We start from the raw sequence: 17179 nt of genomic DNA on the forward strand, positions 1-17179 counted from the left end.
CGGCTTCCTAGCCAATCAGGAAGCCCCCCCCAATGCAAAGGGGGACTCCAGCAGCTGAACAGCATCTCCCTGCAAACACTCTGATCTCTCCCTAATCTGCTATGAGACTGTCAAATACACTGTGAGTTTGTCTGTGATACCATGTAGATGTAGGCATTTTCAGCAACTTGCAGCAGCAGCACCTCGGTCTCCGTGCCTTTTGTGTTTTGTTCCCGAACTACTCCATGGCTCCTCCAACACACACACAGCTCGGAATCCTGATGCTTGGCCCTTTAAAGCCGCCTGACCACAGTTGAGAGGCCTGGAAGTGCATTGTTGGTAATTTGGTTGCTATGGATGTGAATAGATGTATTAGTTCGCCATTCTTTCAATCTACAAACGGCTTGGGTTCAGGTCACACTCATTGTTGACCTGCACCTAAAATACATCTCTAATTCTTAAGTGGAAAGGGGTTAACCTGTATGTGTGGTATTCTCACTCAAATCTTGAGTGTTGATAGCAAGTAAAGGAATCCCTTTTCATTTTTCAACTACAGGAAGAGCAGACCTGGTACATACATGACTAAAAGTATTTATTTTATTTTACCACATAGAAGGGCTGCATAATTTTTGTGGGGGTGTAAGAGTTTCGCTGGTTTTGGTGTTTACTTTCTAAATTGTAAACTTTCTCTGTAGATTATTGTGTAAAAGATTCTGAGAGTCACGTTGATGCACAGTTTCTACAAATTCAAGATCAGATTGCCTCAGAATCCTGGAATTCACTAGAAAAGGTATAAATCCAATGGGGGGAATTTATCATAGCAATTGTGAGTGTTTGAACTTGCACGGAATATATTTGATGCACTTTGCGCCAGATTTATGATGGTAGTGTAATGTTGTTCATAAATGAGGTTTAATAGACTACAGGCAAAAAGCTTAACTGTCGTTCTTGTAGAAGTGGTCATGGGGACTTCTTAAGTTAAGATTGTTTTGTTAGGTGATGCTCCAGTTTTAGACAGCCGCAAAAAACGCGCAGTTGCAAAAGTAGTGCAAGCTCTGCTCAAAACAGGTGCAAACTGCGTGCAGTTGGGAAAAGTATCAACATGTAAAAGAAAGAGTAGGGCTTTTAAGGTACCAGGTGACAAAACCAAGCAATTACAACATGCTAAAACGAGCATTCTTTATTATACAAAGGTTAAAAACGTTTAAAAATATAATTGGTATATGCACTTTGCAAAAAGGAAAAAAAAACTGATCTCCAAATGAACTATTCCAGAATTATAATGAGGCCAGGTGACCATAACATACAAAACTGATGTAACATATTCTTATACTCATACAGCACATAGATGCCTCTTTAAACAGTTTTAACCCTGTATAATAAAGAATCCTTGTTTTATCATGTTGTAATTGCTTGGTTTTGTCACTTGGTACCTTTTAAAAGCCCTACTCTTTCTTTCTTTTCCATGTTGATTCAATCTATTATGAGTGTGGTACCTTATAATCAGGATCTGGTCACGATAATTTGATTTAACTTTTTTAGTTGGAAAAGTAGTGCAAGCTCTGGTCAAAACAGGGGTACATGTTAAAAGACAGATTTGCACATAAAAAAATGATCTATGAGGCTAATTGCTTTGATAAATTCCCCCCAATGTGTTTGCTTTTACATTTAATTTACTAATTTGAGTTGCTGATTTTACATATGCATGTATATTATCTGATAAATGAAGGATATTGGGCTTTTTTTTTGTATTTTAACGTCCTTTTTTTTTTTCTGTTTATCCTTCTATCCTTAGGATTTACTTGACTTGAATGAAATGGTAAATGAATTTTCGCACCTAGTACATGTAAGTATGCAGTTGTCTTGAATCTCATCTTCTGGAATTTCTAGCTTCCTCCTGTATACAAAGTGATTAGTCAATTACTATGTAATGATCATGTTTTTGTTGCGCTGATTGAATGCTCTGTGCAACACAGGAATATGTGGCAGTGACGGGTATACATAAACACAGATGGCAGAATATGTAAATTGATGAAATGTTATTGTCATAAGAAGAAATAATGTGATTTGCAACTGCTAATTGACAGTAATATTTTTTATACATGACAGGCTAATATAGGTACAGATAATATAATCAGTATGTCACATTCTATCAGCAAGTACCAGTTGTAAATTCATAAATCTCTTCTTTTTACTGCACATGGAAAATATGAAGGGATAATAGGAATATGGAACTTATGCTCAAGTGATTGTGCATTATTTACAGTTTTGTTTTGGATAATGAACCATCCAAAAAATAGCCACAATTTGATACCTGCTTAAACATTTAATTTTTTCCTAAAACCTGCTTCCTTAGTGTGTATGCTTGCTTTGATGCATTGTAAAAGCTGTGGTATTAATGCCGGTTATCACACTGAATTACTTTTGAAAAAGAACACTCCATTGAGCTGTATAAGGGCTAATGTAGCAACTTTATATAATCCAGATGAAGGTAAATGGAGTGACCTTTTTCTGACTTTGGCACCATTTTTCCTGGAAAGTATCATCTGACATGTTTTCATGAACACTCTTAATAAATATAACAAAAAGTACTGTGGGTATTTACATTTGGTATGTGGATATTTTAAAGGAAATATGAAAGCATTGACCTAATAGATCAGCACGGTTGTTGTATGCATATTATAATATGGTCTTTCTTGCTGACATAGTGTAGCTTTGCTCATTCTGACTGCAGAGATCATAGACATGCTTCCATGCCTTATCCTGCAGAATCCCTATCCGATCTCCGAGGAGCCTTATTGACGCTGCTCGCCCAACATTGAAATTTTAGTATCAGCTTTGCATGTCCTTCGAGGGACCTCATTCTGAAGGTTCAGTACCTAGCCGAACTTTTTCAAGGTCCGGATGCTTTTCTCTTGGTTCCAGGTTGGAGCCCTGCCATATGGCCTGTCTTCCACACATTTGGTGTTTTAACAAGGCATTGGCCCCTGTGCTAGCCTTGCTGCACTCCTAGGCCATTTTCATTGTGGGATACATGGACGAACTCCTGTTGAGGGAACAGTTGGCACAGGTTCTGGTTGACCGTATAGCCTGAACCATCCAGACCTTGCAAAGGTTTGGCTAGGTCCTGAATCTTCTGAAGTCAGTGCTGGAACTGACTCATTACTTGGAATATGTGGAGCTCAATTAAGGGTTTTTCTTCCCCAGGAAAAAAATCAAACTCTCTACTTCCAGACCCCTAATTTGCCTGACACCAAAGACCTGGATTATTTCTGATCTGATGGCTCAGGAATTTGCTCTGGAGCTGGGGAAGTCCTTCCTGGACATCCTGTCAGTGCAGGGGACTTGGTCACCACAGGAATCTGGTCTCCCATTTACCAACTTCTGGCAATTTGGTTGCTGGAATGCTGGACACCCAAACTGGACGGTCATCTGATCAGGATTTAGTTGGACAAAGCCACAGCAGTGGCGTACCTCAACCATGAAGAAGGAACCAGAAGTCTTTGAGTAGTAGAAAGGATCCTGTCCTGGCCAGAACGTCATGTACTAGTCTACCATCACCCATGTAAGGCACACTTTACTTATGCAAGGGAGGGAACTTTCACCCCAAGAATTTCTTTGTGGGACAAATCCTATCTGCCCGGATCAGCATTTAGCCTTCAGTACCATTTAAGGGTTAGATTTTTTTCATTCGCGATCTTGTTCCAAAGACCAATAGCTTTCCATTCTTTGATGAAAAATTGTGTACGGGATGTCTGTCATGTGACTCCCCCTGTGTGCTTCACTGTGACTGATTTTCTTGTTGCCATCACCGCTGTAAGGTAAGTGTCTAAACTGTGAGCTTTATCTGTTAAAAAAACACGTTCTGGTCTTAAATAAGGACAAGGTGGTGCCCAGAACTTCTTTCCTACATAAGGTAGTTTTGGCCTTTCCTCAACCAGGACATTTTTTGGTCCAGCTCCAATTCATCAGAAGGATGCCTGGATGTAATTGTGTTGTGCATATCTACCTGTAACATGCATACCTTCTCTTCGTTCTGGTACCAGCAGGTGGCGTCGCCTCTCTCTCTGACTCACAGCCACGTGTCATGCAGCTTCGCCTTCCTAGCTGGCTTAAGCCAAGGAATTAAATTCCCAGGTGTGAGCAAGGTACTCATGCTGGCAGCAGCACTTTCTCACCGCTTCCATCCTGACCTTGCAGCCTCACAGACATTCTTATACCTTGGGCGTCCCTGCAGCTCCTACCACCCTGAACTTACCAGAGCTGTTAATGCTCTACATCCTGAATCCTGTGCAACTTCCTTTTGGAGTCAGACTTTAGCTGAATTACCCTGGAATTCTGCAGTTCATCTAGGAGCTTGTCCAGTGAGTTTCCTGCATGTTGTTTCCAATAGCAGCCACTCCCACTCAGCCTTGAGAATTTATTTTGCTACTCAGGAACTCCAGTTCCCTTTCTGTGAACTTCAACTAGAGAACACCTGATGCTGTGCTTTGGACTTGCTTCACTCTCAATTGCAAGTATACCTCCTATTGATTTTGTGAACATATTCATGAACTGTGTCTATAAGGACTTTTATCAGTAACACTTGTATCAAGTCAAGTGACTTTGTGTACTCCCTATCCACAAGTAGATTTTCCACACTGATCATGCATACTGAATCATGAACTGTGTCTTTGTGACTTGAATCTTTAGTTGAATGCAACTCTGATCTGGACACCTATATACCTGCACCATAGATAGACTCAAGACATTCTAACCCTGTGCATATTATGAACTGGGTATCTAATGGAGTTCATATACTGTATAAACTTCACACCTAATTATTGTTATATATAAACATCACAGTTAATTATTGTAACTAATAGATTTATTGTCCAACACCACATCTATTGTCCCCCCAGCGCCATATTCTTCACAACATTAGGGGTACAGGAACGGCAACTTCCACAAGAGGGCAGCACCTTGACAGTCAGGGTAACTGGAGATTTAATAAGCAGGGACCACAAAAACAATGTGCCTCCCTTGTGTAAAAGTTTTTATTTAAAAAAAGGTAAAAAGTAGAGCTGCGGAAATTAACGATTAATTCCTCGATTAATCGTTAATTTTTTTTATCGATTAAAATAATTTTGATCGGTACTCACCGGCTTCCAGGTCTTCCAAGAGTTCCGTTGCAGATCCGGTGACGTCACGGACATCGCCGTCACTGGACTCCTCCCCCCTTCCCCAAGTGGCTCCGTCGGCTCACGAAGGGAAGGGGGGAGGAGTCCAGTCACGTCACAGTCTGTGACTCTAGTTGAGTGTATTCGGATCCATTCAGACAGCTCGGTTGCCTTCTTGTGTGGGACTTGGTGTATTCTCTTCTCTGTTGATGTCATGGAGATCTGCACATGTGCTGTTCTGACAGAGCCAGCCCTGGGGAATAGTGCAGGGGGGTTAATTAATGAGTGGCCCCAGGTTGGACGCTGCAAGCTATGTCAGATCTTGCTTATAACGGCATATACCCCATAGGGGAAGGCGGTGAGGAAGGAGAGACGGGGGCTGTGCTAACTCAGTCAATGTGTTTCCATTTTATATATTTTCTGCTTCTGGGTTTTGTCTGGTTAACACATGGGAGCTTGGTGTTTGCAAGTGACAGCTCTAGATTATTGCCCCTCCTGTCAGACAGGTCACTGGGGGCAGCTCTGCTCCCCCTCCCAGCGAGGGATAACTCAACAATAACTCTTTATGTTCCAAGTACCTGTACAAGTGGTATTGCATTACATCCCAGCAAGGCTGCCTTTGTAAAAACAGGGTTAATCTCAATTAAAGTCACAAAAGGAGATGGTAGATTTCATTTTGCAGGGTGTGTAGCTTAGACATTGAACATCACCCCTTTATCTGCCTGTCTGTCGCTGGAATTATGTTATTATTTATGGCTGTGGAAATTAACCATTAATTCCTTGTGCGTTATGATTAATCGAAATTATTCGATTAATCGATTGTTAAAAAATTTGATTAATCGAACACGAAAATTTTAATCATTACCAGCCCTAGTAAAAAGCAATAAATGTATTCACAAGCAAGTATTCAATATAGAATCTTCATATGAACAATCCTGTTAGCACTTGGCAGAAACCTCGGAACTTGCTTGGAACTAGGATCCTTCTGACTGCATGTCAGCCTAGGTTAACGGGTTTCCCATGACATGCCCCCTTTATCAGAACCTAGCAGCCCTCTTTTCCTCTGTGACCGATAACTAAGGTAGTGTCCAATCAGGGACCGTCATCAGAGTCGGGGTGACTCCTGGGACTTGTCTCTGTTGTATTAATAGGTTACAGCTGAGCGAGTAGAGAAGCGGTTGACAGCAGTTGTATCATCTCTTCAACCACTGTCAGGAGAGCTGTATGAAGCTCCGCCCAATGGCCAATCATAGGGCGAGGACGGAGTAGATGTCCTCAGATACTAGTACATGGGGCACGTCGGCTGTTACCGCAAAGCCGAGGTATCGGCCCTGATGTCCATACAAACGGAGAGAGGCATCATGAAATCTGAAGGCTACCAAAGAAGTCTGGGGTGCAATGTAGGGCCCAGTGTCAGAAAGTTGGGTCTCCATCAGAGGTCATGGGTCTTACAGCAGTACAATGACCCAAAGCACCCGTCAAAAAGCACCCAGAAATGGTTTTAGACAAAGCGCTGGAGAGTACTGGACTGGCCAGCAATGAGTGCGGATCTAAATCCCATAGAGCACCTGTGGAGAGATCTCAAAACATCAGTTGGGAAAAGGAACCCTTCAGATCTGAGAGACCTGGAGCAGTTGGCAAAAGAAGAGTGGTCCAAAATTCCTGTACAGCGGTGTAAAAAACTATTGATGGTTACATGAAGCGATTGATTTCAGTTATTTTTTCCAAGGGCTGTGCTACCAAATATTAATTGAGGGTGCCAGTAATTTTGTCCAGTCCATTTTTGCAGTTTTGCATGGAATTTGTACGATTTGGCTTTTTTTTTTCTCCTACTGTTTGTGTCATATCAATACAAACAAAATAAATAAACATTTGCAATTGCAACAATTTTCTGCCTGAAGTGGTGCATTATCTGACAGAATTGCAGGGGTGCCAATATTTATGAACGTCGATGTCTGTGACGTCACCGGATCTCCGACGGAAGACCCGGAAGCCGGCGGAGAGGTGAGTACTTTGATCGATCAAAATTATTTTGATCGATCAAAGAAATAACGATTAATCGACGGATTAATCGTTAATTTCCGCACCCCTAGTGTGTGTGTGTGTGTGTATACATGTGTGTGTGTGTGTATATATGTGTATATATATATGTGTGTGTGTGATATATATTGGTGTATATGTATATACGTATATACACACGGCCCTTTGCTTGCCCATAGCTGGCCCTTGGGGCACTGACACCAACGATGAGGCACTTTTCTTTCTACTGACACCAACAATAGGTCAACTTTTCCTGCTGTTGACACAAACCATGGGGCACTATTCTCAATGACAGTAACTATTGTGCTCTATTCCCCCAACTGCTATTTCTCACACCAATGATGTGGCACTATTCCTCCCACTGATATCACAAATGGTGGCAATATTCCCTCCGCTGACACCAATAATGGGGCATTATTACCCCTCCCATTAACCACAGACACTAGGTCATTTAATTTTTTACTCTCGCTGCATTTCTTGACTAGTGGCTACTCTGTCTGGTGCATTACCCCTGATGCAAGGGCAATTTCTACTTTCACTGGCCAGTCTGGTCCCCCTAAGGCCCAAAGTACAGTGAACTGGCCCTTTTTTTAGAACATTTGAAGAACTCTAACTTGGACCTTTACATATGGTTTCTTCTCTTCACTAGCTGGCAATAATTGGTGTCTGTGGCAGGGGACAGAGCTTCTATTGCTGGCTGTTGTACTTAAAGGTATATGCTTTAGGGTTCTCATCCTTCTCCTTCATTCACTATTTGATGAGTCACTGAAACAAGCATGTGTATATCGGATTAGAAAATAACAGGCGATTGTTTAGGGCTCCAGTGACTAGTAATAAAGCAAGGATAATGGTCAGCCATGGAGCATGCACTGTCAAGAATTCAGTGACAGAAGCTTCCGTACAATTTTTCTTACTAAAAAAAAATAATTATAAATTGTATATGTTACAAATCAATGCTGTTAAATGTTTCACTGTATATTAATGGAATCTAAACAAAACATTTTGTTTTAAAACATGTTGATGGCTTAAATTTAAATGTTAAAGCAACAGCGGAAAAGGAAGATGGATGTCTAATGGTTAAAGCTTTAATTTTAATTTCTTCCTCCTTCCAGCACTGTTTATCAGGTGCTATTAGTGAGCTGCCATTAACAGCTGTGCGGCTACACAGTGCTGCAGATGAAAGCTGCTGCAGGGTCCCTGATTACAAAAATTAAATAGTGTGTATTGGATTTCTGCTGCTTCTCAGCAGGAAATCTCACTCATAATTCCTTTGCATCTAGACTCAGCAGGAGAAGATTGACAGCATTGAAGACCATGTCAACACTGCTGCTGTGAATGTTGAAGAGGGAACCAAAAACCTGGGGAAGGTAGGGATATTTTCCTGCTGTTGAATCAATGGTACTCTGCCTACTAGCAATCTTCTGTATTAACCCAATTGATCTGCCGTCTTTAATGCTGAGGGAAACAGCAATTAAGGAAATAAGAAAGGAATGACACATGGGTAGGAAGGAGGGCTTAGTACAGAAGAAATCAATCTCTGCTGTGATATGCTATCACATTCATTCTTTAAGTACTAAGAAGCAGACATCCTGCACTTGGCACAAAGTTAAGAGATTTAAAAAAATAAATAAATTCAGAGTTAAGATTTTGCTGAATGGTGAGGGTGCCCTGTATCATAAGTTGGTGGTATGGCTGCGCAGTGAATGTTTAGTTACTGGTTTGTGATACAGGATCACAGACCAGTTCATAAAATAAAACAAAACATGCATTCAACATATTTATTACACCTACTGGCGTATGCTTACTTTTAAAAACACAGTTTGTCATATAAAGAAACTAGAAATAGTGGGTCCGTTCAATAAACGTGGTGCAATTCGGAAGTCTTGAAGGAGAACTATGGGGTTAGGCCCCATAGTTCTCCTAAGGGTAACGGGAGGACACAAACTCGCGTCCTACCGTCACCCAAAACTCAGTATACCGCGAGCTACGGCTCGCGATATACTGAAAAGCCGCAGCCGGGACAGATCCAGACTTTACTGTCGATCCAACCAGCTGCGTGATTGACAGCTGGCTTTGCCTATCTAGAGGCAGAGTCAACTGTACCCGCCCCTCCCCCATCCATTCCGCCAGTCAGCGCTGGAGGATCGGACAGGGGAGGGGGGGGAATCCCTGCAAGAGCCGTGAGTGACAGTCACGGCTCTCTGCAGGGATAGATCGAGAAGTGAGCGAGCGACGGTATGTGTTCGCTTACTTCCCAATCTATTGAGCTGACGTGTAACAGTTTCATTGTCGCAGGTCAGCTTGAACTATGAGGCTGAGTGATTTTCACTCGCCTCATAGTTCTCCTTTTAATGGTACAAATAACTTATTTTACTTTGAATATACTGTGAGGTTTAGTGGTATAGAAAATATAACACAGAGCACAGGGTTCAGAGTGGAGTAGTATGTTATATAACTGCACAGTGTACAGAATGGGGCAGTCTGAAATATGTCAATTATGGCACAGTGTATGGAGAAGGCACCCAATTATTATGCAGTCACATTATGTCTCAGGACTCCCACCAGTGAATCGCAGGCTGCACCTTTCCAGACTGCAGGCAGATCTGCAGGTCCTGGCCAACAGCATTCATTATCCACAGGCCTCCACTTTCCTCTTAATACTGCACATTAATAATGCTGCCACATTCATTCCTATGGGTACACCTTACTCAGAAGGACTGCTTGAGGCTGCCATAAATACAGCGACCCATAGAAATGAATAGGTCTGCAGTATGCACTGTGCATTTTAAAGTGGGGCCAGCTCAGGGCCATATCAGAGTAAAGACTGAGGAGGAAGGTATTATCCCATGTGGGCTGCACTCAAGGGATTGGGGGTTTATCTAAACATATCTTGCCTAAAAATTAAGTTGTCTTTCATAGGAATATTGGGGGATGGAGAGGAACTATAAAAAAGGATTTTTGTACTCTCCATAAAATCCTTTTTCTTGAAATCTATTGGAGCACACCGAAAATCATTAACCTTTGGGTTATACTGCTGCCTACAGGAGGTTAGGACTAGAGGTGCACCGAAATAGAATTTTCAAATTGAAACTAAAAATTTGTCAGGCCGAAACTGAAAATTATTATTTTTTCTAACTTTTTTAAAAATAATTTTTTACTGTCGGGGGGGTCTCTGGTGAATTATCAAAGGTCTAAACCAGGGGTCAGCAACCTTTTACACACCGAGTGCCATTTTTGCAACCATCAGACAACTGAGTCTAAACAGACACCTTATATTTCACAAACACTCAGTAATCAGCTGATCGCTGAGTGCTTGTAACTAAGGGTGCACCGAAATGAAATTTTGAGACCGAAACCAAAAATAAAAAGTCAGGCCGAAACCGAATTTTTTTTTTTTCTTTAACCTTTTTTACATAAAAAAAAATTTTTGGTAAATATTTTTTTTTTTTACTTTAGTGTTGGGGCTTCAGTGAAATATCACAGGTCTAAACAGGCTCTTGATGTTTCCCTTTTACAATAGTAAAAGAGATTGAGGACACAGAGTCCTCAATTTCTTTTTCTGCAGCCCCAGCACTGAATGAACAGAATTCCTTGGTGCTGAGTGTTCCTGTTACTTCATAAACTGTGGTTATAATATGAGTTACCATGTACACAATCATGAATAAAAAGGAAGTGATGTAGATCACTTCCCATTTATTCAAAACATGTACGTAGTAACTCATACTGTGTCCAACTATTTACAAACATTCAGCGATCACTGATTGTTGAATGTTTGTATACCGCTCTCCATCCTGGATTGGCCTCACAGGAGGCTGTGCGGGGAAGAGAGCTCAGCCTCATTTCATGGCAGACTCCTCCCCTCACTGCCAGCTCGGTCTCCTATGACAGCTGTCTCCGCCCACACAACGCTTTCTCTCCTGATCTGTTACAGGAGGCTGAGTGAGGCGGGAGGAGAGGTCGGCCGCCTGTGACAACACTGAAAGCACACTCCTCCCCCCGCCCTGCTGAACCTAAAGTCATATATAACTGTAGTAAAAACCTTCTCTGAGGGGGGAACAGAAACCGTAACACCCGATGGAGCCACAGAGGACACTGAGGAGGGTGTAGACTCCAACACTTAATGGCAAACGACACCATGATATGTGCGTTAGCACCATCAAGGGACCCTAACCCCTTAGTACAGTAAGCAAAGTACAAGTTAAGAGAGTAGGCTTTGCATACTCATGGTACCTGGGAAACTAGCTACTAGACAATGCTCAAGTTTGGAGGGTTGGGTGGCCGGTGAGGTGACCAAGCGGTCTATGTGGCTCCCTAGAAGGTGCAGCTGTGGGAAGATATTCCTTCGATGTTGTTTGGCACAAATAAGGCCACATAGTGCATGGGCATGACATTCCATTTAGTGAAAGGATGTCCATCCCACAGCATTAAACCCTTTCCTAGACAGGCCGGTGGATAAGGGGAAATTCAAAATACACACCCAGCAATTGTTGTAACTTAGGGAGCTCCTAGTGCCCAGTCCGAATGGCCCACTTACAGAAGTTAGTCTTCAGAGAAAGAGCAAGTACAGAGGCAATGCTAACAGCTCTGGCTTCAGAAAGCATGCTGCAGTTAACTTGGCCAGAACTAGTCTGGAAAGCGCTCAAGTGGTGCGCTATTGCTGAAGGATCACTGCTAGGCTCACCCCACGATGTCTGATCCAGAGGGGTCCGATGATAGACCAAAAGTCGAATATGAGCAATGTTGTGCCGGGTAGCTGCAAGAAGGCAAATATAGGTGGCAGTATTACCCTAAGGTTTCACTTCCTGTGTCCTTCAATGGACAAGAAAAATAATTAGTTGTAAATTGTCGCTTGTAAATTAATATTGTCTACTTAAGAATGTATCTTTTATTTACCCTTTTAGGCATTAAAATACAAGCTGTCAGTGCTTCCTGCAGCAGGTGCTCTCATTGGTGGTATCGTTGGAGGTCCAATTGGCCTGCTGGCAGGATTCAAAGTAGCAGGTGTTGCAGCTGCGATTGGTGGTGGACTTCTGGGCTTCACAGGTGGAAAAATGTTACAAAGTAAAAAAGGAAACATTGTAAAAGAAGAGAACTGCAATACAAAGGATTCTCTCCAAGAAGAAAAATCTGCCTAAAGGACATGCAGTGCCGTCATTTTAAGGGATAACTTTTATTGGTAGATTAAAACTGCAAACTTTTGAGGCCACTCGAGGCTCTTATTCAAGTGTAGTAAAACCACCGTAATTTGTGTGCTGTTTATGCAACAAAGAAAAGTAGAGCTGTTGCTTACAGTGACTAATCACATTCCTAGTTTCTTCCCACTGTAATTTGTAAACAAAGTGACCCCTGAGAGGTAAGTGTAGACTGCAGCCCTGTTTTCTCTTTGTTGCAGAAGTCATAAGTAAGACCCAACATTTCTCAGACCTAAAGTATGATTTGCAGCTATGTTTACAGAATATATTACCATTTTGGTTCTTTTAAACAACTGACAACACACACTAAAAGTCTAAAAAGTAATGACCTTAAGGAAGGGTTCAGTAACAAGGTATTTATTAGTAATTGTAGTGGCTCTATGCATTTTTGATTACCTTTTTAGTAATGGCATTTTATTGCACAAAATGTAAATTAAATTTTTTAGATCTGTATTTAAAGTATAGTGTCGTGTTCACATTAAAATGTCAAATTAATTGTTAATATTCTAAGACAACATTTATGTTTCAAATTCATAGAGGAATACATAGAGGAACTCAAGAGGAATACACAAGCTGTCATTCCGGACTCGCATCTAAAAATCTTACTTGCCTAGCTCTCTGACTTCACTGGATACATAGTACATGTACTCGGTGCTGCTACAAGTCAGTCACTTGAATCCGCTAACAGGGTGCAAACACCAGCTCGCAATCGGCCCCAAAATATACTGTAACTGTAAGGAAATACGGCACTCCTGTGTCATTTGAAGATCGGTGTGTAAACTTTAACAGCTTGCCATCTGCCCGTTGTAAATAAACAGTCGGACGGCAACCTCCTATCAGCAGGTTTTCCCTAAATCTACGTCTTCTTTTTTTTTCCCTGAGATCAGATTCCCACAGAAGATGTATACAGCCATTACCGGCTGTTCCATACAAGCCTTCGGGCGGCTCTACAGCTGTCCGATAGCTTGTATGTTAACAAAGCGTATGCTGGCACACTAAATGCCGGACTGGCACACTAAACAGAGGAGAGGTCAGCATTTTTCCTACTTGCTGAACTCTCCTCCGATCTCTAAAGGCGGAAGTGATGTGTATTACATCATTTCCGCCTTTAGCTGTCATTTCTCTGGCTGCTAGTCAGAGAAGAAGCTGGTGAAGCAGATCTCTGCTTTATTATCTTCTTTGGTGACACTAAAGGTCTTAGAAACCCCTGATGTCTCCATAAAGAGGACCTGTCATTGTATATTTGCTATCGATAACAATATTGCTAAGTGAAAAAAAAAATCAGTCACATATCAAAAAAAAAAAAAAGTTTAAGTCCCCTGCCCCCTCGTATAAATGTAAAGACACGTCGGGCTCACCTACGTGCGAAAACCGATTACACCATACATGTTAAATATCGCTGCAGACGTCAGAGTGCAAGCAATAATTCTAGGGCCATCAATCACTGCTGCCATTAAACTGATGAGCGGTAAAAGCGCACGCAATTTAAAAGCTTGACATGTTTGGAGTCTATTTACCGGAAGTGACCCCGTCTTTTATATTGTACCAAAACATTTTGGGTGGTAATAAATGTTTTATAACATTAGGTAGGGAAAACAAAATTGTTTGTACTTTTTTCATATAGTAAAAAAAAAAAAAAAACCCCAGTGGTGATTAAATACCACCAAAAGAAAGCTCTATCTGTGCCCCAAAAAATTGGATAAAATTCATTTCAGCGCTGAATACAAAAAAAAATGGCCTGGACAGGAAGGGGGTTTATCGCCCAGGTCATCAAGTGGTTAAATCCTCAATCGGCATACAACCTATGCTTCGGACAAAATCTCTAACGCATTTCACTCATACTTGCCCTTCATCATAAATCAGTGATGGCAAACCTTTTTGAACCAGAGTGCCTAAACTGCGACGCAAAATCAATGTATTTATCTCAAAGTGCCAGCGCTGAAAATAAGTTTAGTATTGCAGTTTGGGCGCTCGGGTTTAAGAAACGTTCAACATCACTGCCTTAGGCAAAATAGAGAAACCCGCATATTCAAACATTAAGGCCCCATTCACACTGAGCGACACTCACCTGGGTAGATCCTGCAAAGCCCCCATGAGACCCTGAAGTCTGCCAGATCTCAGAGGGGCTGTGCAGGATCTGTGGTGGGCTTTTCAGGCGGCAGAGCACTCTACGGATCCTGCAAAGCTCCCCCCATATCCTGCAGAGACCCTCTGAGACCCTGCAGTCTGCCGGATCTCAGGGGCGCTGTGCAGGATCTGTGGTGGGCTTTGCATATCCTGCACAGCCCCCCTGAGATCCTGCAAAGCTCCCCCCATATCCTGCAGAGACCCTCTGAGACCCTGCAGTCTGCCGGATCTCAGGGGCACTGTGCAGGATCTGTGGGGGGCTTTGCAGGCTCCAAAGCCCCCCACAGATCCTGCAGAGACCCCGCAGTCTGTCAGATATCAGGGGGGCTGTGCAGGATATGTGGTGGGCTTTGCAGGCTGCAGAGCCCCCCATGGATCCTGCAAAGCCCACCAAAAGGTATTGCACAGCCCACCTGTGACTCTTTGGTGGGCTGTGCATAATCTATGCTGGGCCCTGCCAGCACAGTGCTCCTACCTTACACGGGAAGCCCAGCCTTCAGTGCTGCCTCGGCGCCCAATCGCCTCAGCTTCGCCGCTCGACTGGCCCCTTGGCGATGCCTCCTCCATCGGGGTCTCTGCCTTTGCCTCCTCAGTCTTCACAGGCTTCTTCCATCTCCCCCTGTCTCATGCCGTTCCGTCCCCGTCTCCCCGTGTCCTCTTTCGGAGGACTTCTGTCGGCAGCCATGAGTTTAGTTGTGCTATATGAAAGAGTAGGGCCATGGCATGCAGTGTGAAGAGGAGCCAGCTGGAAGTTTTCTTTGCAAAAGCTGTGCAGGTCTGAGCAGGACCACACAGTGATCATTGATGGACCACGACTGAAGGTAAATGAACCAAAGATGCAAAAGTGAAGATGTACTTAAAAGCGTAATTAAACTGCTGGGTGCTTGGTGGGCTCATACCATAACGTGCAAGTATGCACAACATGTGCTGTGTAATGCAGGCTCTGTCCCCTCCCCTCCAAGCCATTCTTTTTGGCCATTGAGAAGCCACTGATGATGTAAATCCTGTGTATGTGCACAGGAGTTACATCAGCCCCGGAACCCTTACAGATGCCAGAAAGTCAGGGGTGTACACAGCACGGTGCATGCACCACACAGTGTACAAAAAAATGACATAATTACTAGGGAAGAAGTAATAGGGCAGTTAAGAAGGGAGTCCGGAATGCACTGGATCGCATAGATCAATTGGGGCGGGAGGGGGCGTGGCGGTGCCATTTGTGTCAATGTACAGGAATGCCCTCCGTTCCGGTGCAGTGCAATCAGAAAAAGTAGTGTATGCAGAATTTTTTCAGATCGCACTGGATCGGAGGACCTTGCGTTCCAGTGCACATGATCGCACTGCGGGCGGGGGCCGTGTCTGATGCCATTGACATAAATAATACCGCCACACCCCCTCCCACCCTAGAACGGGGCCCGACTTAATCTATGCGATCCAGTGCATTCCAGGCTCGAACCGTGCCAGTATGCACTGTATATGGTGACAGGGCCTTTAGGATTTACATTAGGGTTATGGCTATGAGGGGTTTATGGTGCACTGTGTGGACCCTCCGATGGCTATGCAGGGTCTAGGATGGTCTGTGCAGGCGATATGCTGGCTTGGGAGGACTCTCAGGTGCGCTATGGGGGTTCTATGGTGGGCTGTGCGGATTCTCAAGTGGCTATGCGTAGTCTATGGTGAGCTGTGCGGGCAATATGTTGGGCTGTGCAGATTCTCAGGTGGCTGTACGAGGCCTATGCTGGGCTGCGCGGGCGATATTCTGGGCTGTGCAAGCTCTTACCAGGGTCCCGATCGGCACTTTGTATCGGGAGACATTTTCACCAGTAACGGTGCAAAGTTTACATACACTTTAAAGAATTTGACACTAGGAACTGTATGGTATAATGGGCCAATAGCCCAGTGCAATAACTGTGTGAATAATGCGTTTTTATGAACCAATTTCAGTTTTGTATGCGTGCCAATAGGTTCTATTTCCTGGAATTCCATTGGTAAAATTAACTGGATTCCCCAAATATTTGTTTACATAATTATATAGTATTTGAGGTTGAATAAAGACATTAGTCCATCAAGTCCAACAAATGGAAAATCCAAGGGAAAGTTCAAGCCTATCATTAGATTTTGATAGCCAAGTGCAGCAACACACCTGAAGCCCAAACTCTCCAATGGTAGGAGGCCCCCAAAGTATAACTACTCTTAATTTATTGCTATATGTCCCAAATTTGAAGCTCATATAGAGACCCTACATTGCAGAGGTGCCTTTATGTGTGCAACAAAAACCTTTTTATTTGAATGTTGAAATAATGCAAACCGTTTTTTTCCCCTTTAAACTGGGCTGGAGCTGTAGCAGGAATGTTGTAATGTACTTGAATGCAAAAATTGAATAAACAGAATTTATAATAAAAAAAACACTGGGCTGGAGAGTGTGCTAGGGTTTTATTTATTGTTTTGTGTGTTCCTTCTCTTTTGTTAGAAACTGATCTAAGCAGTTGCCATTTTTGCTTTGTTGGATTTCTCCCCTTAATGCATTTGTAACAGTTAACTGTTTAAAAATAATTATAACTAATCCTGATTAGAAAATATATAAACTAAAGTTTATAATGAAAAACAGAGGAAGCCAAAAAAATGAGCACATCAGAAGGGAATTAACCTGTCTGTCTGCTGGGTCCTGTGACATTTAGGGAAAGT

At 42.7% G+C, this 17179-nt stretch overlaps 1 protein-coding gene across 1 annotated transcript in view; it reads left to right on the plus strand.

The window, feature by feature from the left end:
• STX17 (syntaxin 17) overlaps positions 1-12313 on the plus strand; it is a 34155-nt gene extending 21842 nt beyond the window's left edge. Inside the window, exons 5-8 of the mRNA XM_018568846.1 lie at positions 675-769; positions 1775-1825; positions 8459-8545; positions 12080-12313. Coding sequence (XP_018424348.1) covers positions 675-769; positions 1775-1825; positions 8459-8545; positions 12080-12313 — 467 coding nt within the window. The remainder of the gene's footprint in view (positions 1-674; positions 770-1774; positions 1826-8458; positions 8546-12079) is intronic.
• Positions 12314-17179: the final 4866 nt, after the last annotated feature.

The sequence above is a fragment of the Nanorana parkeri genome, unplaced genomic scaffold, assembly GCF_000935625.1.
Source record: "Nanorana parkeri isolate BGI_ZX_2015 unplaced genomic scaffold, ASM93562v1 scaffold1252, whole genome shotgun sequence".
Taxonomy (NCBI): Eukaryota; Metazoa; Chordata; class Amphibia; order Anura; family Dicroglossidae; genus Nanorana; species Nanorana parkeri.